Source organism: Emydura macquarii, unplaced genomic scaffold (assembly GCF_026122565.2).
Source record: "Emydura macquarii macquarii isolate MOO-44397 ecotype Brisbane River unplaced genomic scaffold, CSIRO-AGI_Emac_v2 contig_3240, whole genome shotgun sequence".
Classification (NCBI taxonomy): Eukaryota; Metazoa; Chordata; order Testudines; family Chelidae; genus Emydura; species Emydura macquarii.
Window position 1 is genome coordinate 7,393,306 of NW_027133377.1, and position 21,829 is coordinate 7,415,134.

The 21,829-nt window shown below is 39.7% G+C and overlaps 1 protein-coding gene across 5 annotated transcripts in view; it reads right to left on the reverse strand.

Annotated features, from left to right (window-relative positions):
• The window catches only part of LUZP2 (leucine zipper protein 2), a 299,712-nt gene that overhangs the window by 97,488 nt on the left and 180,395 nt on the right, over nucleotides 1-21,829 (reverse strand). For all 5 annotated transcript variants that reach the window (XM_067532095.1, XM_067532096.1, XM_067532097.1 and 2 more), the window contains 2 exons: nucleotides 7,762-7,824; nucleotides 2,348-2,410 (listed from right to left, as the gene is read on the reverse strand). In XM_067532095.1, the coding sequence (XP_067388196.1) occupies nucleotides 2,348-2,410; nucleotides 7,762-7,824 (126 nt within the window). The remainder of the gene's footprint in view (nucleotides 1-2,347; nucleotides 2,411-7,761; nucleotides 7,825-21,829) is intronic.

Below are 21,829 nucleotides of genomic sequence, written 5' to 3' on the forward strand. Positions count from 1 at the left end.
CCTGAAGTACATGCAGAGAAATATACTGACTGAAATTTATTTTGTTCTACTGTTGCTGGCATCTCACCTTCCAGTGCTACAATAGAGGACTTTAGCCTAAAGCTCAGTTATTCCCTTTCCCTTTGTTAAGCAAACGTGACTAGTCACTTCATTAAAACAAAACAAAAACAACAGGCATTTCAGAAAATACACAACGGCACAATTTCAAATTAACAAGTGAAAGTAATGAAGGTTTCTTACAACTGAACACTGACTCTAGAGAGATTGTAGATTCTCTGGTAAGTAATGAGAGTTCTGCTTCACGTGTGGAATCCAGGAGTTCCAATGGAGATTTTACAATTCTTTAGCATTTTCCATCTAAGGAGCTCAAACTGCTTTATGTAAATTTATGTATCCTCACAATATCCCCGGGAGGTAAATAAACAATATTATTCCATTTTGCACATAAGGACTCTAAGTTACAAGGAGATTAAATTACTTGCCCAAGTTCACACTGGCTATGGCACAGCCTATAATGGAACAGTCAACTCGTAGTGTTTAAGGCCAGAAGGGACCACCAGATCATCTAGGCTGACTTCCTGCATATCACAGGCCAACACTTCCAACTAGCTCCTGCACGCTAATTACAGGAGGCTAATTTATTATGTGCCATAGACAGAGAATAGGAGGGACTAAGGTGCCCCAGTGCTACAGGCCTCTGCGATAGCAAGGAAGTGATTAAGTGAGATATACCCAGATGATCCTAATGAATGATCTGCATCCTGTGCTGCAAGGGAAGGTGAAAAGTCTCCAAGATCATTGCCCATCTGATCTAGAGGAAAATTCCTTCCCAGCTCCACATATGGTGGTCAGTTAGAACCCGAGCACACACGCTAGAACCAGCCAGCCAAGAACTTGAGAGAGAGAATGCTTGGTGCCACCTCAAAAACCTGCCCATTTCCAATCTCCAGCTGTGGACAACCCTGATGCTTCAGAGGAAGGAGATAAAAGACCCCAGCATACACTGAAAGGAAAAAAACCCTTCCTGACCTCTTTCTGGTCTTCAGCCCTGTGCCACAACCACAGGCCCATCCTTCCTGATAGGCAGCACAGTCTACTAGATAGGTAATGAATTGGGACTTAAGAGAAATTGGTTGTATTCCCAGGTTGGCCACTGACTTGTCATATAACATAGCCTAGTACAAATAATAATATTTACCTTCCTGGTGCAGGTAAATAAAATAAGCCTTTTCCCCCTAACCAGTTTTAGATAATACATTTCTTTCCCATCTTATCATTTTCACCTACAATCCAAACTGAACCTGGACTGAAGTGGAGTTGATTCCACCTCATTAGTTGTCATTTTTCTAGTTCCAGACTGGAACACTGGACCTAACTTAGAGAAAATTCCTCAAATTCTTTGAGAAACTGCCTAAAGTTAGTGAAAATTGAATAAGGCTTTTCATGCCCAGGGCCTCTCTCTAATTCTGCTCCCCCATCTTCAAGGTTCCAAAACCAGAAGTAAGAGGTATGTAAAATCCTGTGAGACATCTTGTTCTCATAATATTATCTGCCTGATTTTACAGACAGAAATTTGGATACGTTTGATCTGAGGATCTAAACTTTTGGGTGCTTATGGGTATTAGACTGAACCTAAATTTGGTTTGCACATCCCTAGTAGATATTGGATATTGTTTTCTGGAAGCTGTAGTTGCAGAAAAGAAATTTCAGCAGAGCGGGTATTTAGATGGATAAAAGCCAGATGCCTGCAGGATAAGATTTTATTGTCCATGTTTGTCACAAGTCATTCTACTTGTCACAAATATCAGAAGGCTTTCCTTTAAGTGTTAGCCTGTACAGCTTTTAGCATGGAGGACTGCTAATCAAATAGAAACCACAGGGCAGCCATAAAATACTGTATTGCCCAATTAGAAAGGTAAAAAGCCCTTCACAGGAATCTGTAAAAGAGTGGGAGCAATTTGGGCCACCAGCAGAATACTGACTGGGGCACTGGTCTAGGCATTTTAATGTAAATATTCATAAGCTAAATATTTTTCCTCTTTAATTTTAAATAATGATGAAGATAACAGAATTTTGAAGCTTTGAAATCACCTCCATCTTTGTTACAGAAAGCATCGTAACACTATGCATTGTTCCTTCAATACTGAAGTAGAGGGGATTTCAGAGAACATATTATGGGAGAGATGTCTGCAGTTCAGAGCTTTGAGCTCCTTTCATTATGTTGACGGTTAGGGAAATGATTCTGCAGTACTGCAGTAATAAAGGCAGTTATCATCCCAGGGGATAATTTTAATGTTATATTGATTTTAAGTAAATACCTTAGCCAGCTCTAGTAATATAAACTCACCTTAAAAATCAAATCCTTTTTCCCATAGCGAAGCTCCTTCAGCTGGGCCTGGATCTTTTTTGACTGCAAATGAAGGATAATAAATTAAACTTTAAAATAATTTACATTGGAGAAGATGGCATGGAAGAGATATCAGCAAATTCTGACAATGGAAAACTGAATTTCGCTCGGAGATCAAAAAAACTGAAGCAAAGTCAGTTTTTTTCTTTCTTTCTTTTTTAAGATGCACGCATACAAATTCTTTGCAAGGACAGCATGTCTAAACCAATTATGGGAACCAAGGAAGAGTTAAATGGTGACCTTCAATTAAAATACATTCACAAACTATCACATTGTTACGTGCAGTTAGTTTAACTCATCAATTTGAGACACAAGATTTTATTAAATGTTTGCAGCTAAACACAACTGAAGGCAGCATGGGTGAGAATATACAGAAGTATTTAATGACTTCTACTATTATGTGTTGAATTGTACTTTGTGAGAGTCACATTGTATAGACCATGTAGACAGCTGGTGTAAAGTAAACAAAGCTATGTTGATTTATATCAGCAAAGGATCTGACCCAGAAAGAGTTCTTTTAATTTTAAGTAAAAGAATTTGTTATATTTTTTTAAAATAACATACTAACCTTAAATCCATTTACTCTACTTTTCTCATATATTCCTTTTAAAGACTTTAGAAAAGCAGGATATGAACTATACTGAGTTCCTTAATCCACTGATCTTTTTCCTCTCCTTTACCTAAACAGCCAGCCCAAATAAAGTATTTTCTGGCTTCACAATGTTAATAATTCCAATAGTTTTTCAGAATAGATATTATTGTAAAGACCTAAGTTCCCCATTGCTAGCCACTGAAATCAATGTTTTGGAGTTTTTAGTGTTGTGTTGAGGTCTCCCCCTCCATCAACTTGCATGTTTAATGATGTCTTCATGGTGTTGGATGGTCTCAGATATTTAGTGTTGTGTGGAATGAAATTCGAAACTCGTCCCAAATCCATTAAAAAGGAACATTGACTTATCAAAGGAGTTGGTGCATTCTCCATAACTGGGACCTTTAAGTGAGATTGGATGTCTTTCTAAAAGATGTGTTATAATTCTGTGACAAGTTGTTGAGCTAGATGAAGAAATCACTGGATGGTAGCTTGTCTTATGCGAGAAGTACGACCAGATCATCACAATGGTCCTTTCTGGCCTCTAATCTATGGATATATGAATAAAATTCCTAAGACTTGAGACCTTTAGAATGCACGTTTTTTAGTTCTGAGTTAACGTGGACCACTCCAGTTTTCTAAGTAAATGTGCCAACTTTTTAAAAATGTTAAATTGTGGTTTCACAAGGTTATGATAAGAAACCAGGTGAACGCTTGCAGCTTTGCTTTCAGTTTACAGGTTTATTTAGGCCTGTAAACTCAATATGAAACTTAGGGTCTGAGGACCATTCATGAAGTAAAACTGAAAGAAATGTTCACCTGAAGCCTGGGTGAACCAAACAACCAAAATTAGCACATTTCACCTCTACCTTCTGAATGATCTTTCTATCCTATATTTCTTCTTTCCCTCATGGCCCCTATGTTTATTTTGGAGAATAGAGTGTGCCACGGCTGTGTTCTAAGGAAAGGTCAGTACAGCTCTGTGGACCACCTGCCATCAGTACACCTCAATACTATGGGTCAAATCCTGATCCAGGTAAAACAAGGCAACACTGCTGCTGACCTTAATGACCCCAGGACTTGGTACTAAGAAAACATGTAATCTCTCTGACTTATACAGCTGCCACTGAGCTATGGAAAAATTAAAAAGTCATTCCCTTAGAAAATTCTCACATTCAGTACCTCAGAAGTAATTCAGTCACTTTTTCCAGTCACTAGTAGCTAATTGTTTAAGGGTTTGTACTCGAATAACAAACCATGTATGTCTAATGAACACATAAATAGTTACTTTATATTATATATCAAAGTATGGTTGCTAATATACACTGAATTAGTCTAAGAGGACTGAATAGAGGAAAGATGCCAGATTGGTGGGCACAGGTGCGAGGCATTATATTGTAAGCCAAGCTGAAGGCTTGCCTTTGAAAAAGATTTTAACACCCTGAGCTTTGTTCCAGAGAAACAGAAATCAGCCTTCAAAGAGAAAATGTCTCTCGCCAGCTGTACAGCTCACACAGCATCCCTTGCTAGCTTCACCACTGATCAAGACTGGCACTTGTTAATGAGGACACCTTTTGTCATGTCTTCCCAGCTGATGTCCAAGACTACATTGGCCAGCTTGTGCCTGAACATGTTAGTAGAAAACACTATGTCTATTTTTATAATTGATACTAGCAGCACTATTCCCTGTCACTCTTTGTCAGATCTACAGCTGACTAACGTTCTGAGACAGTGTCGCACACCCACCTTTCAGTCCTGACTATAGTGTCAGCTTTTTATTCAACACTAGACTGCTGATGATGCTGTGCTAGTTTTTAGTGTAAAAGTCCCCATGATTCTTAGAGAACATCTACAGCAAGGAGACAAAGGTTACACTAAATTAACATAATCTATTTGCTAATTGCATATCTAGCTAGTAAAATTAATATTTCTAGAGCTAAATTCATCCCTAGTGTAACTCCACTAAGCTCAACGAGCTGTCGCTGGGAGGGGGATGTTTGCCCTGTAATAGTTTATGGATGTAAGGTAAGATTCTGCCCTCTACTGTGCTGGTGGAAGGAGGACGTAGAGAATTTCTACCTCTCCTTCCTTTGAAGTCAACAGAGCAGCATCTCCAAGTAGCATTTAAGGGGAAAAAAAGGGGGAGGGGACAATCTACTACCATGCTGTTCCACGTACCTCAGCTTAAAGAAGTTTTCATCTACTACCAGAGGGAATGACACACCAGCATCCACCTAGTATGTATACTTCATTCTGCACATTACTCCTATTCAGAACAGAAGCAAACAGTATGCTTTCCCCTATCTTACCCCATTGAATCCTGGCAAAAGGACCCACTGGGCAGCATCTCATCCTAGCTGTTCTGGCCAGGTAATGGGATTAGCACATAATTCATAAAGGCTACCTATAAAGATTAATGTTCTGGCACTTGAAAAGCAAGGCACATTCACAAACTGCTCCCACAGGTTCTTTGTATAATCCAGAAGTCAGTTCTTGGAAAGTCCCTGACAACAAGACACACTACTCTACACTCAACTATGGATTATACTGTGCGCTATAAGAGTTCCATTGATTTCTCATACTGTACTGTATGTTAATAAGTGCTTTTCAGTTAGTGTAGCCAGTTAAGTCACACACTGTTGGCCTAATAAATTAGTGGTTTGTTCATTGGTAAAATCCTAAATTCCGTACTTAGCTTTTACATAAATCAATTTTGCATTGATTTGAAGGTGATTTACTAGGAAAGGGACTGAGTAAAAACCTCAAAGCTAGGCACCTTAAAAATAAGTTGTGTATTTCATTAGATGCACTAAAATATAAACTGCCTCCAGATTTAATTCTGTTTTATATTATGCATCAATTTGAAAATAATGTGAATGTATGTGAGGATTAAATTTTCTGCAGCCGGCTGATTTGGGTCATAGAAATTAATGGGACACTCTCTACTGCTGTAACTACCACACGTTAGCTGTAGCGACTGTTAAGGAGATTGTGCTCATCCTACACAGAGAATTAGACCTGTTGATCGGGACTGCAGGCCACTACCTGACTCCTCCCTCAAAATGGCCTACCATGCCTCCTCCTCTCCTTAGGTGCCATAGAGAACGTAGAGCTCCCCAGCATGCAAAGAGAGGTGTGGAGTGCTTCTGATGCCTGTAATCCCTTCCCCTCCCTTGTGCGGTGGGACCAATGGAATTCTCAGCACTTTAGGTTCTTCTGTATCTGCGGAAGCAGGAAGGCACCAATTGGTCCGGAAGGAACAATGTTAGATTTCTTAACCTCCATGTCTATGATTCATAATGATTCTCCTGCTATGTGTTTTGATGAGGATTCCACTTTAACTACTGGTCTGTCATGTAAATACACACAGAGAGATGGGGTTTTCTTTAAAACAGATTTTACTTTTAAAAATGTACATTATTATTTTAAGAAGGACCTAACTTGAAAGATATCTTAATGAGAATTTTTAGAGACATGTTGCAAGCAGTTCTGATTCTCACCACTTCAAGCTCCCAGAACCAGAATAAAATTTATTGGCAATATACTCTCAGACACTGATTTCATACCAAGCATTGGAAAGTCAAATTTCCTGTTTTCCATTTAAATGTAAACTTCAGTGTTAGTTTATACACAGTTAAGTTGCAAATATTAAAATATATTTAAATAAGATGCAGAGTTAATAGAAAAAATAAAGTTAAATAATACTAAAAATTCAAGATGTGATGCACCCTGAGGAAATTAGCAAGAAAAAAACCAACAATGTTGTATCATACTTTTAGGCCAGGACTTGTTCAATTCAGCAGTATTAAGGGGAAAAAAATACATGTAAAACAAAATACTGTAGAGTAAACCAGAAAGACAGTGTTGAGGTAGCTTGAGCCAAGTGAGAGAAAAGAATCTATTGCTTCTGACTGCTTGTGAGAAAAGTTTTATTATTAGGTCATTTCACCTATCTTCTTGGCAAGGCATAATTGTTCCCTAAAGTGCACTATTGTTGATGAGTCTCCTCTAGTTCATGCTTCTCCAGTTTGACTTCACTGAAGTCACTCCTGATTTACATCACTGGGGCTTGGTTCTTGTTTGAGAGTGGTGGGGATCAATAGTAACTTGTCTGAGTACTCCTGTTGACTAAAGGGAACGACTCACATATGTGCATAACATTACTCAGTTCAGTAGCTCCCTTTGGTAGCTAACATACTTATTTATATGAGTAAAGATACTCACATGCTTAAGTATTTGCAGAATCAGGGCCTTTATGTTGTCTATATGAGACTGCCAGCTCTTTAGCAGAGGTACCATTTCTTATTCCATATTTGACAAAGTGCCATGCATGTGTTTTTAGATCATAAACTGTTTTAACATTAAAAATAATTTCTCCAGTGTTTTATTCAGAATTATTTAAAATTACTCAAACAATGGAGTTATTATTACTACTTTCTGGTGTTTGGATGGGGCAAATCAATGCTTTGGACACTGGAATTCATCAGACAAGTTCCCCCAATGACCTCAAATCTAAATGTATGGATTAACTTTGTCTAAGAATGGAGGCTGTATTTTGTTTCCTGATGTGTGTGTAATATTTTTATCATGGGAGCAAATGAGAATAGATTTTAGATGCATGGACTCTGAACTCTAGCTGTAGATACACGATGGCTACGTAATCTAGGCCAGAGTCCCTGTGTGAAATTCTTTATAGCAATCCTCAACACTCTCTCTTTTTCTCTCTGGGTGTGTTACGATTAGAACAGTAAGAAACTCTACTCACCTCTTCTGCATGAATACCACAAAGCTTGTTTCCTGACAGGAGTTTGTTTTTCAGGCTTTTGTTCTGAGAAAAGAACATGATTTTACTACTGAGAGGTACTAAAATATTAAGAAATCCTTTAAATATTTTAACATGTTGGTTTTATTTTTTTTTACTAGATATGATCTTCAAGATGTTAGTGAGGCCAGAAATAAATATGAACCCAAGATAAATGCATAACAGTACAGTAGAAGGCCTGTGGATTTTGCATTAAAATATTCATTCACAAAGACAGAACTGCACACTGTAAACTTACAAAACACTATATGAATTAATATTCATTCATTCATTAATTAATTAAATAATATTTAATCTCAGTATGATGAAAAAAGACAAGGGCTAGATCCTCATCTAATATAAATCGGCATTACTGAGCACTGACTTCAGTTGAGCTAAGGCAATTTACAGCAGCTGAGGGTCTAGACCAGTATCCCACCATTCAACCTTAAAGTCAAGATTCAAAGATTCTTTTCATTTTAAAATTATTCAATTTAAAACTGGCAGAAAGTCTGAAATATTAAATGTTGAGTCCCCTCGTTTCACGCCCACATTCAATCTTCTTTTCTATCTATAGCAGTTTTAAATTCCACTTTTTATTTGCAGAAATGAAAAATGATTATAACATTGATAAAATGAAATGTCAATAGTCTGGTAATATTCTTCTGTATTCTTTCTTTTTGCTCATGTTGTGTTATAGTCGATAGCCAAAGGTATTTACCCTTACAAACGCTCCAATGGATGAATAGCTGCCTAGCCTTGAAGATTATATTTGCTCTTTTTAAATTTTTTTCCCCTTGAATTAAGAACGCAGTCAGCCAGATCCTGAGCCACAGTAAATCAGCCTAACTCTGGCAAATGGAGTTACACCAATTTATATCAGCTGAGGCTCTGTTCCCACCTTTTTAGCTCATTTCTCTTGAATGAATTTACCATGCTGAATTCCTCAAACACATTACAGTAAGAGCTGAACAGAGTTTCTTTTCACTATTTTTAGTTCAATTTTCTGTCCTCATTATTACACTACAGCCCATTGCCATTCATATTTTATTAGCTGTGGGACATTAAGGAGTCTTATGAAAAAATTAAAGTAGTTTCTAATGGATCTTGGGTTTTTTTGTTTTTTAATTTTTAAGTACCACACACTAGATAATATAGAGTTTGCATAATTTATACTGAGGACCTGCATTTTTTATGTATTAACAATCTTTAGGAAATTGACAAGCTGTGCAGATGTCGTCTATCTGGGATTGTACTGTCAGAGTACGTGTGACGGAGGTGCAAGACAGAAATGGTTTGACAAATGTTACATACCTCTAAATATTGCTAGTCCCTCAGAGAAATTTTATTAGGTTATTTTCTTATACAACAGCCAGTGTAATGCATACTGTAGCTACACTTTTCAGTGCCATAAAAAGCACTATATCAACAATGTTTCTACAAAGCTGTAGATTGCACCCCAGTGGGTAGCCACAGGTAACACCCAAACGAGGCAAGGAATGAGAAACGTTAACAGCTCAACACAGTCAGTGTTCTCGATAGATCAGCACAAAGGGCCAGGTCACCACCTCTCACATTAAATCCTGCAGAGAGAGTGGAGCTCCAAAAAGTTTCCCTAGTAGAGATTCCCTTACTATGTTGTATTGGGTAGACAAGAAGGTCCACCCCTGCACCACTCCCTGCTTTCCTCCCTCACCCCCCAGCCCCAAAACAGACAGAATCCAAACCTCATGGATCCCAAGGAATCAGGGGGAGACTGTGCCTCTGCAGAGCTCTCACCCCATAACCCTCCTCCACAGCAGTGCAGCTCCACTGGAGCAGAGGCACCAAGGAATCTCCATGTTCATGTCTGCACTGGGGATGCCCTTAAGCAGGAGGATCCCACCTTCAGATCCGTAGGGCAGGTAATAAACCCTGATGTTGTATCATTTTCTCATAGCAATCTGCAGGGCTGGCAGAAAGATGTCCATATCCAAAGTGGGGCCACCCATTCCCAGCTGCTTCCTCTGCAATGCATCCTGATCCCCCAAAAAAGCACTCTCCAAGGGACCCTGGAAAAGGAGAAATCACTGCTGTGGAAGGGGGTGGGTTAGGTGAGAACTTCCTGCATAAAGGAAACGCTCCATGAGTGTAGCTGGGGACATAATTGCCCCTTGCCAAAGCTGTTTACATTCTTCTCACTGAGTGGCTTTCAACTGGCTCTTTTCTCACGTTGTCCTGTGCACACGCTGAAAAGCTATTCCTCCCTCAATGTAATGCAATAAAGGCCAACCAGAAACCTTTTGAGATTTTCCCGACCCTCCACCTTCTCCCCTCACATTCCTCTTTCTGGGCGTTTATTGGGGTTTGAAACATTTAAAAATTACCAGAAGACAGTTTTTAAATTGTAACCTATAAATACAAATCACCTACAGTACTGCCTGAGTCATTGTCAACATGTAACAGATGTACACATCACAAGTAAGTGAAGATATGAATGTGTGGACTATGGGGTGATAGTTCTATATTTGGAGTACATTCATTTTGATCTGTATTTATTTATCCACCTGTTGTGGATGGTACTGAGGATATTTGACACCTTTTGAAGTATTTGGGACCATGACGCCATTTCCCCTAATCGACCACAAAAAGGCAAAAAATATAAGAAGGGGCTATAAGGTAGTGAGCCAGATTTTCAAAGGTATCTGAGGTGCCTATCTGCATCTTTAGGCACTTGAGTGATATTTTCAGGAGTGCATAAGTGCCTAACTCCAATGGATTTCAATGGGAGTTGGGCACCTAGGCGCCATTGACAATTATCATGTATGTACCTATCTGCATCCTTAGGCACGTAAATATCTTTAAAATCTGGTCCAGAATTACTAAATTATAGAGACAACAATAATTTTCATTCTTTCCCAGGAAAAGTGTGTGTGATTACACCCATTTTACAGATTGGAAAATAAGGGAATAGAGAATTACAGTGGCCTGTCCAGAGTCAAAAATAAAAGAACCCAAATTTCCTGTGCTGTAACCCTGAAATACCCTGCCTAAATAGAGATGCAGATACACTTCTTCCCAGACCTATCCTACCACACAATTTAAAAGAGAGTCTCTAGTTTCTATCAAAAAATATTTTATAAAAAGAAATCCATGGAAGGCCTAACATTACATGGTCACAAGCAGAATGCTCTTCGTCCATGGCAAGGAATTATACGTACTTTTATTTCTTATTAGCAAATAGGATATTTAAAGAGGCTGTGGAATTAAGTACTAACTCCCATTAACTTTCAATGAGTGTTGGGCACTTAAATCCCTCAGACTTCTTCAAAAATCCCAACCAACATTGTTACCCCTTGGATGTATTATTTGGATTAACTCTGTGGTCTTTGCTCCATGTGATCGGAACAGTAAAATTTTTTGGGGGGAGGGGGGAAGGGATTCTTTTTTAAGCCACAAAAAAGAAATCTTAAAAAGGTGAGAGGTGCTCTCATCACAGAGAAGCACATTCCCCATAAACAAATGTGGCCTCAATTATAGTAGGGAAATAATCAGCATGGCTGGCTTTTAAAATAGCTTTCCTTGACAAACTTCAGGTGCCTACAGATACACAGATATTCAGTTGACTCACCCTGGCAACCAAATGAAGTGGGTCTCATTAGCTTCAACTAACCATAAATGGGACAAGAGTTGTTCTCATGGCAGACCTAAGGGCCAGGGCATGAAGCAGGAGGAAGTACCGACTGAGTCTTGTGTTTGTTGTGATTTAAGTTAACAAACGTAAACTCCAGGAGGGGGGTAAATTCAGCTGGTTGAGAATTTTTCAAACAAACCAGCATTTAGTCAGAAAAATTGCACTGAGTTGAAGCCAAAACTTTTCACAGGAACGTACCACTATTGATGCAACATTTGTTGGGAAAGGATTTTCAGACCAGGATGGAATTTCTGGTCAAAATGAGGTGGGGAGGGGGGCATTCATCTGAGATATTGGACACCCACATTCAAGTCCTTGGTCTGAACCAGGCACAGCCAGGACATGTTCCATATTCCTTGTTGTGCCCTAATCACCAGGTTACTGACTGTTCTGGAGTATCTCTCTCTCTTCCCCTCTTTCTGTATTTTTCATAAAAAAAATTCAAAAGATCTCAGTTTCATTCCAGTACAGAATGGGACATTTATGAAAATCTCAAAAATTTTCACAAGATGGGAAAAACATTTCCTGGCTTGGTGTAGTTCAGACTAGGGGCCAGATTCTCAGATGGTACAATTCAGCCTAGCTCCACTGAAGCCAATGGACTTTCATCAGTTTTCAGAAGCTGAGAAATTGGACTAAAATTTCTAGAGTGCACAAGCACAGATGCATGTGCTATGTAAGGAGCACACGGAGAATTCTGCTAATGTACAGTGGCTCTTTCTCACTTTTCATAAGGAACACCTAACTCGCCTAAGTGGAAAGGGTAGCTATTTCGGGAATAGTTGTGAAAGTTGGGTATTTCAATAGCTCCCCTTCTTTTGATGAAGGGCAGCCCCTTGGAAGAATGAATCCAGAGAGCTGGAGTATTCCGCTTTAAAAAAAATCCAGCTGCAGCTGGTCACTGTAATTTTTATTCTGGGCCTTGCTGGATCTAGAAAAAAATCTACATCAAAGGGATCAGAAAAACTAAACTAAAATAATGGTGATCCTATTCTTCCTGTGCTAATGAATTATAAACAGATAGAAACCTAACACACCTCCTTTGATTCATTTAGCACATCACAACAATGTAAATTTATTACTGAATAGCAATGGCATTCTCTAAAATTATGCATGGGAAATATACTGGCATTTGAAAATGAATATTAATTAGATTCATATTTAAGTCTATGTCTCAGTGGAAATCCTGGAAGCTTTATTTGTGAATTAGTCACATATAGTTTTTACCAGTGCAAAGAGATTCCCACTCTATTTGAATTCCTTCATGTACCTTTTGCAAAATTCCTAGGTAATGGCAAAGTACAATTCCTGGGTAATGACAAAGTACAGCATCTTGTTTCACACACATTTCACTCTGTTCCTGTGTATTACACATTAACACAAGCTGCTTTTACAGTGATAAATAGTTGTAAGTTGCTTAAAACAGGTTTCCACAGTCCTACAAGACAATGGTCTTATTCTGCAGATTCTCTCCTATGAGAAGATATGTTTGGTGCAGGAGAAAGGGAGTCAGGCCACCTTAATTCTCATGGGGCATTTACTATTAACTGCTATTATTTATTTATATTACCATAGCACCTAGGATTCTTTAGTCGTGAATCGGGGCCCCATTGTACCACATGCTAAAGAAACATAGAACAAAAAGACAATCTCTGTCCCAAAGAGCTTACAATCTATGTATAAGGCAAGAGATAATGGGGGATAAAGACAAACAGCAGGAGGAGTACCAAGAACCAATGAAATAGTTGAATTGGCCCTAGTCCATCAGGATAAATTAGAGCAATTTAGGAGTTACTCTAATGTATGTTAACTGGCTATGATCATATGTTAGTTGTAAATTGCTGAATGGCAGGTACACTCTGTCATACCACCAACACTCCTGTTCCAGAGCTCAATTGGAATAGGCGCATTTATGCCAGTTAAGAGATCCCTTATTCTGGTAGAATTCTTAAATGGCCTGTTAGGACTAGATTTTATCAGGATCGGGGGGAGTTTTGGTATTTACTATTTGGAATTTACTAAGCTCTGGCCACATTGCAGTGACAGGTACTGTTCTGCATCCTGATTAAAAATGATTATTTCCTCCAGCACCAGATGAAGCATACTTAACCTGCATTATTGCTGTATCTGGGCCTCAGTGATAATCTGATCAGGACTCTTGTTTAAGGGTCATTTTTGTGAAGAGCTTGCTTGCATTTGAATTCCGTAACTGTTTGGTAAAAGAGGCTATCAGTAATTAGTTCAATTAATTAAGCTGCAAGACTCTGAGGTTGCAAATCCTTATTGAGTCAGGGGGAAAACGTTCAAAATTAGGTCTCATAAGGATTTAGAAGACCTCTCTTTTTTCCCAGTTAAGCATCCTTTGATGAACATAAAAACAAAGCAAAACAAAACCAAAACCAAACAATTAAAATTGAATGAATATGTTACATAGTCACTTTTTCACAACACTATATTTGTTTTATATTCTTAAATAGGAAAACATTAAAAAGATATTTCAATAGCTAAGGTATGCAGGTAAAACATAATTGTTTAAACACCCATAAATGTGTCCTTAATAGCCAGCCTATCTTTAAAAAAATATATAATAATGATGATAACTAGATATACCTTTTTAGATTTACAGCAAGTATCCTATTATAGCCAAACTAAATGTGTAGTTAAGTATATTTAGGTTGCTTGAAATGCTAATATCTGAAGCATTTGCATCATCTTATCATTAAGCACATTGAACAACTGTAATTTAGGTCTAAAGCCTCATTCCCCTTTCTGTTGTTGAACTTCTTTGCATCAGCAGTTTAAGTGCATCCATAAATTTAGTTGCAGTTGAAACCTGCCTTGGTTGTTCCTCAGATTTGTAGTAACCTTAGGGCTGTTCTGCATAGTGCATTATTCTGTACCAGAAGGATGTAAATTCTAATGCACATTCGTGCATCATGTGCTAACTGACCTACCTGGACCCAGCTGGGTCACACCAAAAAATTCCCGCGTGCATATTAATGTAGTCCATTTTCAAACCGTACTATATTAATGTGTGCTAGGGAACTTTTAGAGTGCACAGACAGGGTACACGTGGGCCACTTAGATTACGACATACTAGTGTGCACTAGAATTTACACCCTTCCAGTGCAGTCTAGTGCACTTAAACAAGTGCCTAATCATTTCCCTCCCAAGCAGCTGACAAATCTGGCTAGACACTGGATACTCATAGATGGGATACACATAGGAATGTGTACGGCAAAGAATTCAATGGTAGCTCAGCCGTCACTGACCTTCCAGGGGAGGTGAGAACTTTTAACAACAGACAGGACCTGATGACAGATACATGTTTCCAGGAGAAAATAAAAACCTTTGGGCCTTGCCTGAAAAGTTTTAGTAGTTCCATGTCTGTTTTTTTTTAAAATAGGTGACAAGGCAGTTCTGAAAGTAAAAAAAAAATATGCCTTACCACCTTGTACTTTGATTACCTTCACAGTTGTGAATTTGAATTGTGAATTCAGGGCTCTGTGAACTAGAAATGTGAAGGGAAAAGAGACAGGAGTGAATTCATTATCAGGAAAGTTGATAGGAATCCCTGTATTTAAGTTTCTTTTTTTATAAAATAGCCATGATTTTTTTTTTAAATGAGAAGCTGTGACACCTTTGTTGTTTGCAGTAGGCCTTTGAAATTCAGCAGGGGAAAATCCTTTAAGCTAGATAAGTGTCTTTTCTTTGTTCCATGAAATTCCATTCAGGTTTAGCTGAGTTCTAAGCTTTTAAATAAATCACCTTTTTTTGGTCAGCTTGGCAGCATGCCAAAATAACAACATTCTAAAGATCTGGGCCCCTGTTGCTACCAAAGTAGGAGTAGCGGGACACACTCTGCTGGAAACCCTGGAAGCAGAAAGTCTCTTGACCGGATGTTGAGAAAGTAAGAAAGTGTGTGAGCACAGCTGCTGTCCCCACCACCCTCACCTCCCCAAAACCACACACATGGTATCCGTGGCCCGTTCCTGAGTCTGCTGGTTAAGAAATATAATTAGCCTTGCTGTTCTTGTGAAGCAGACTAAATTGCACCGCTGAAAAGTCAGGGTTCAAACCCCTGTTGAAGCACTGTCAACTGTCACAACTGTTACAGTTGTTCACTAATAGAAAATTATTCAGGGTGCAAAATCAGATATTCATGCCAGTTTATGGTTTTCATGCGATCGTAATTTGGCCCCGAGGGCATATTACCCCTTTTTCACACAAGCTAAGAGTCAAAGTTCAGGGCCCTGAGGATGTCTCAGGTCAGAGAAGAAACTGATGATTGAGTCTGGAATTTTCTTTGATGCAATCTTGTTTATTTTACAAGGAATGTACAAAGTCCTGCTTCTCTTAATGCAGGAGGGACCAAAATTATCCTTATCTTACAGGCCCAAGGTTCGTTCAGCCAACATCGTTGACCCAGACCTCTCTCTAGGCTCTTCTGGGTTGCACCTTGTTAACAGGTTCACAGCCCCTTTTGTTTTAGGGGTGGGGCTTGTGATTAACTTGTAATTGAAAGTATGTTCCAACTAGGGATGTAAAAATTAGTTTAATTAAAAACCTGTTTAAATGTTCTAAAAATAGAATGTTTAAATGATTTAAAGGTATGGGGGGGAGCTGCAGCTGTGCTCTGCTCCTCACTGCAAAGTCAGAGCTGCCTAGGCTCCCTCCCACTGCATGTGCAGAGCTGTAGCTGGGCAGCTCTCAGTTGCAGGGAACTGAGCTGAGCCAGCTGTGGCTACCCCACCCTGCCCTAGGCTCCAGAATTGCCCAGCTGCCCTCGCTTGTGGGGAGCCAAGTCCAGCTGCAGCTACCTCCCCCCCACCCCTGCTGTGGCTCCTCCCTCCCCACTTTAAATGGTAATCAGCTGTTTAAAATGTTTAAACTGTTGATTACCATTTAAACTTTTAAGCTTTTACATCCCTAGTTTGAACCCAGTCTCAAAGAAGTTTGTGATCAAAGCGTTCACCAGTCCCTCTCAGCATAACATGCATATATGCATTATGATACAATCTTTAATTACACGATCACACACTATTTCTTCCACATGACCCCTGCTTTATTCAGTGCACAAGATGGATGCAAAAGGGGTCAGAAATAAAATTGCATGGACAACCATAAATCTTGCATTTAGTGAAACTTAAATAACATTTTAAACATTTTTTATATTTAATTTTCAGATTTGCATACAATTTGTAGCCCTAACCAATCCTATGTTAACGTATACTCTCTCATTCTGCTAAAAGGGCAAGAATCATTGCAAATCTGAAGGTCATGCTTCAAGCAAAACTGTGTAAATGTCAACTGAAATTTATGACAAACTTTGCCTCACAAAAGTAAAGTAAGAATCATTATCCCATTTTATGGATGGATAAACTGAGGCACAAATGGGATAAAAGACAAAGTGTTCAAATTTCATTGCCTAAAAATAGGTACCTAAATCTGTATTCAGGCACCTAAATACATGGCCTAATTTTCTGAGGTTTTGAATACTTAGGGCATTTGTTGACTTGACTGGGAGCAAGATCAGGCCCTTAATCTAAGAGTGGTATTATCTGACATAGCATATACAATCCCTACTAGAAGTGTGATGTACTGTAGCCAAGAACTGCTCAGTAGAGAAACAATACCACACGGGCAGTGTCACGACCAGGACATGGGCACTTATATCTAGTCGTCAATGCAGGAGTCAGGGGGTGGGAAGGGACAGGTTACTGGGAGGTCAGAGTCTGAGATAAGCCAGTGGATAAACAGAGTCAGATGTCGGGAGGCAGGCAGGGTTAGGTTACAAGGAGACTGGGGTCGGGTGCCAAGTTACAGACAATTATCAAATAGCAAAGTCAAGGACAAACCAATGCCAGAAGCCAGAGTCTACGGTCTATCACAAGCAGGGCTTGGAGCACAGACAGGCAGACAGGCTGGGTGGTTGCTCAGACATTTCCCCTTCATGTTTTAAGTTCTGGTACAGGCCAATCAATGAGCTATGAGGGGCCACCGCTCAGGTTGGGTGGTATTTCCTACCAAGCCCAGCCTCATATGGCCCTCCCAAGGGAGCCTAGCCTAAGCCTCCCATGGTGATATGGAAGCATCACTGCCCAGAATCCTCATAATCCTAGGTTCCACCCATGCAAGTCCTTATGTGCAGTCTCAGTACAAAAGTACCAGGGGCGTAGCTACAGGTGGGCCTCCCAATCGCCGCTTAAGCTACCTTAGGTTGGAGCTTTCTCAGCTGGTGGCTTGCCGGAAGCAGGAAGTTTGGGAAGTGCTTTTTTTTCAGCCGGCCCACCTATGTCAGCCACAGGCCCTGCCAAAAGATCAGGTCTGGCTAAATCACTGAAAACTATCAGTGTCGTCGCCATCGCTTTTGAGAAGTTGGTGCACAGAGTATATAAAATGCAAAGAAAATCATTTTTCCCTCCAGAAACTTATTCCTGGCAATCAGTGTCAAACTAGACATTTTATCTGATGTCTGGCAGGAGTTATTTGTTTTGTACAGGATAAATGTTCTCTGCCTTTGCTTGATGAATAGTGCAAATCAAACCATGCTGAGCCCTCACTCATCTCCAGCACATTTCATATATGTGGTTTAAAAAAAACTAACTGTAAGGTGCTCAGTGAGAAAGTGACAGACTCGATTGCCAAGATGAACTATTTTCCATTTCCTGTTTAACAATAGCTATTCACAGGACCCTGATGGAGGAAATCAGAAGGCAGCAATGGGACCAAAATCAAACATCTAGGCCTTATCTGATGTCACATTGTGCTAGTACCCTGAGTGGTTTGAATATTAGTTTTGTATTGTATGATGTTGAGAAAATGTTTTATGTAGCATGAAATAGTGAGCCAGCTTTATTCCTGGCAGGGTCGACTCAGCCCTTCATCTTTACAAGGTAGATAAATTGAGTTTCATGCAGTTCTACTGTGTGAGGTTTTTCAAATAAGACTTTAAGAACTCAGGTTCTATCTGCTCTTCATGGGCATTAGAGATAATGTGACACTTTTGGTAAGAGTAGAAGTTTGCCTCAGTTTTCTTGACCAAAGGTTCCTTCCCTCACATTGCTGAGCAGCACTGTGTGCGCTGATTAGCTGATGGCCTCTGCTTGCAGTGGCTACATTTCAGTGTGAGGCTGTCTGCACAGTACATAGTTTCTGAAGTGCACTGGGTTCATTCAGAATGAGCCTTGCTATGTAAATGTAAGGTATTTTATACTTAATATCAACACTGATCAGCTACTGTTGAGGGTTTCAGACATATGGCCTTATGCAGAATGTCTTACACTCCATATGCACATACTATACAGGGCTACTAGAATACTTCCCTAAATAAACAGTGGATGTTTTGCTATACTTATCCGTCTTTTTCTACCACTGGGAATGAGACCCTTTTCCCTCTGCTGTTTCACGAAGTCTAGGCATTACCTGTGTGAATAATGTTACAGGCTAATGCATTAGATGGGTACAGGACTGCGTTAATACACACACATATTATATTTGTGAGAACTCCCTCATAACTCATACTATCTGCATCAAGAGTGCTGTATCATTTTGAGGAGGACAGAACAAGAGATATACATAAATTTATACTCTAAAGTTTCCTCAGAAACATCTGGTTACTTCACCCGCATGGATTTACCAAAGCTTTGAGGCCTAACTTTTTAAATCTGAGAATAAAGACATCTGCTTTGCTGCTCCATCCTTACATCACAGAGTAAAATCTATAGGGCTGAAGTGTAGGTTGTAGCCACAGCCCTGTGTTGGATTATCACTGGATCACTGGAAAGCACAATGCCTCTAGGAGCTCCCAGGCATGCACTAGGAGAACCACTGCTGCACCATTCCTTTAGGGTGTGCAGCATACATATCTCTGTGAACCTGGCCAGTTCTGCGGCTTGGTATGGAACAGCTGTGCCTATGAACCTGCCTCTGTCCAGCCCCTGGTATGCAATGGCTTGTGTCACAGGGAGGAGAGCAGGTCTTCTGTTCAGGGAAGCAGAGGGATTGGGATTGTGCCTGGGGCTACAGGGGAAAAAAAAAGGAAAATGCTTCTTATACCCTTCTTCCTTGTGCATTTACAAGGGGACCAAATGCAGCAGGAAGAAATTTAAGCTTTTAAGTGCTCTCTTCTCAAGAATAAACACATTCCATCCTCTGCTGCACATACAGGCTACTCTTCCAATACATGTACATTGTTTTTATCGGAGTAAGAAAGAGCTTACAAAGATAAATAAGAATGGTATTGAAGCTCACCCATCCATTTTCTGCTCTAGTCCCCAGCGAAGGCCCATGTACACCAAAACACAAATGCAACTCCACTCTTTGCTACCTATAATATAAAGGCTGCTCTAAGATGCACCAGATGCCAACAAGCCCAAGGGACTCCTCCAACAGTTAGAGGCCCAGCTGCACTCATTACTTCTAGCTAAGCCCTCTATACCAGTAGTCACCAGAGGAGCTACCACAGCAGCTTTGCACCACCTGAAGAGCTCTGTGTGGAGGGGAGATGTGCTGGCTTATGACCTCTTTGCATCAGTGGGAAGGCATGAGACTGTCAGAGCATATTCCCTAAGAAGGGCTATAATCCTGTATGTGACATCACAAAGGGTGTCAGTTGAAATCATAGCAGAATGTTAAATGAACTGGAGTAAGCAATAAGCAGCCAAGGGACAGGTACCTTAAGAAACAAAGATCCTTTATGCATCATTTTGAATACTCATGTTGCAAAGAATATATATTAAAAAAATTCATAGAAATGACAACATGAGCCATACTTTCATCTCACACATAACAATCACACTTCATGCTGTGGATTACTCCTGCTGTGTAACACCTTGCGCTGGCTCCATTATGGACAGTAAATTGTCAGTCACATTTCTATCTGGTCATGTGGAGTACTTGGCAGGGTAGCACTATAAGGAATAAAATGTGTAGCATATTCTGAGATTGGATTCCTACTTGTTTTATGCAGCTCAGTGTGCAAATACAAGTCCACCTCACATCCAGACAGCAGTGAGGGTTTGCGGACAGTTACAAATTTTGATGTAGTTTTGTAATGTATTTCTTCCACAGCATAACAACTACTGAAATATTTATTCAAATGCAAAGTAATTGTGTTTTGATGCAACAAACAAACAAACATGCACACAGGCACCCTTCTCCCTGCATCCCTTCACGTAGTTGAACTTCTTAACATTTCCATGAGGAAAGTCTAAGCCCTGGCTATTCAATAAAAGATCAATCCCATTAAAATTAATGACTTTAGTGGTTTTGTGTCTCGAAGGTTTCAAATCATTGACCTAGCAGAACTCAGAAAATAGTCTAATGCTCTTATGTGAACACTTAACTAATGGCCCACCTGTTTCTTAGGGAGTTGTAACTCTACCTTCAGATGTCAGGGATCCCACCATGAACATGAGGAAGAGGAAGTTAGGACTGGCAGCCAGCTACCTTTAGACTAGCCAACATAGTGCAGTGTTCTACATTTTTCCCACAAGCATTTTTGGTTTAAGAGAGAAAGACCATGGCCAAGGGACAGTATTTTTTTCTGCCACACAGTTATTCATAGATGTCTCTTTGGCATTTATTCCACCCAATGACTCAGAGAACTTGTTTTTTTGTTTTCAAAGGTTAACATGATTATTTTTTGAGATGTTGACTTCTTTGTGGGTTATTTTCTATTCAATGCTACTTGTAACCAATGTGACATTAAAGGGTCCCTGATCTGGCCCTCAAAGTTAGTAAAGTGCTTTGAGATCCTGAGATGCAAGACACTATAGAAATGCAAAGGATTAACTAAAGCATTATTGTTAATATTTTATTCTCTGTATCTTACATGATGAAGCTTTCATTTACCCACGGTCATTTACCCAAAGGTTTTATTCCTTTGTCCCTGTTAGCCCATGCTTACAACTGTATGTATCTAAGCAATGCTTTTCATAGACTATGTTAGGTATAGCTCTCACTGGCAACAAATAGTGGTAAGAGCTATTTACTGCCCAATTGCATACAGTTAAAATCAATTGGAGACCACAGCTAGTGCAGAATTCAGCAGCTCACTTACCGGGCAGGGCACCTCATTGGAAACCCATGACATCAATGCTCTGAGATCTGCTCTGGATACCTATTGATTTCCAAATGGAGTTTAAGGTGTTCACTGTGACTTAAAGGTTCACAGGGAACAATCTCTCTCCCCTTGCCATACTAAGACTGATGCAGCCAGACACACTCCAGATGGATCCTCCTCATTAGAAAAGAGAGGGGACTGCTGGCAGGGCAATCTCTGTGATGGCCTCAGTACTCTGGAACTTGTTCCACCTTTATCTGAAATAGCCTGGATTTGGTGACCTTCCAGGCATG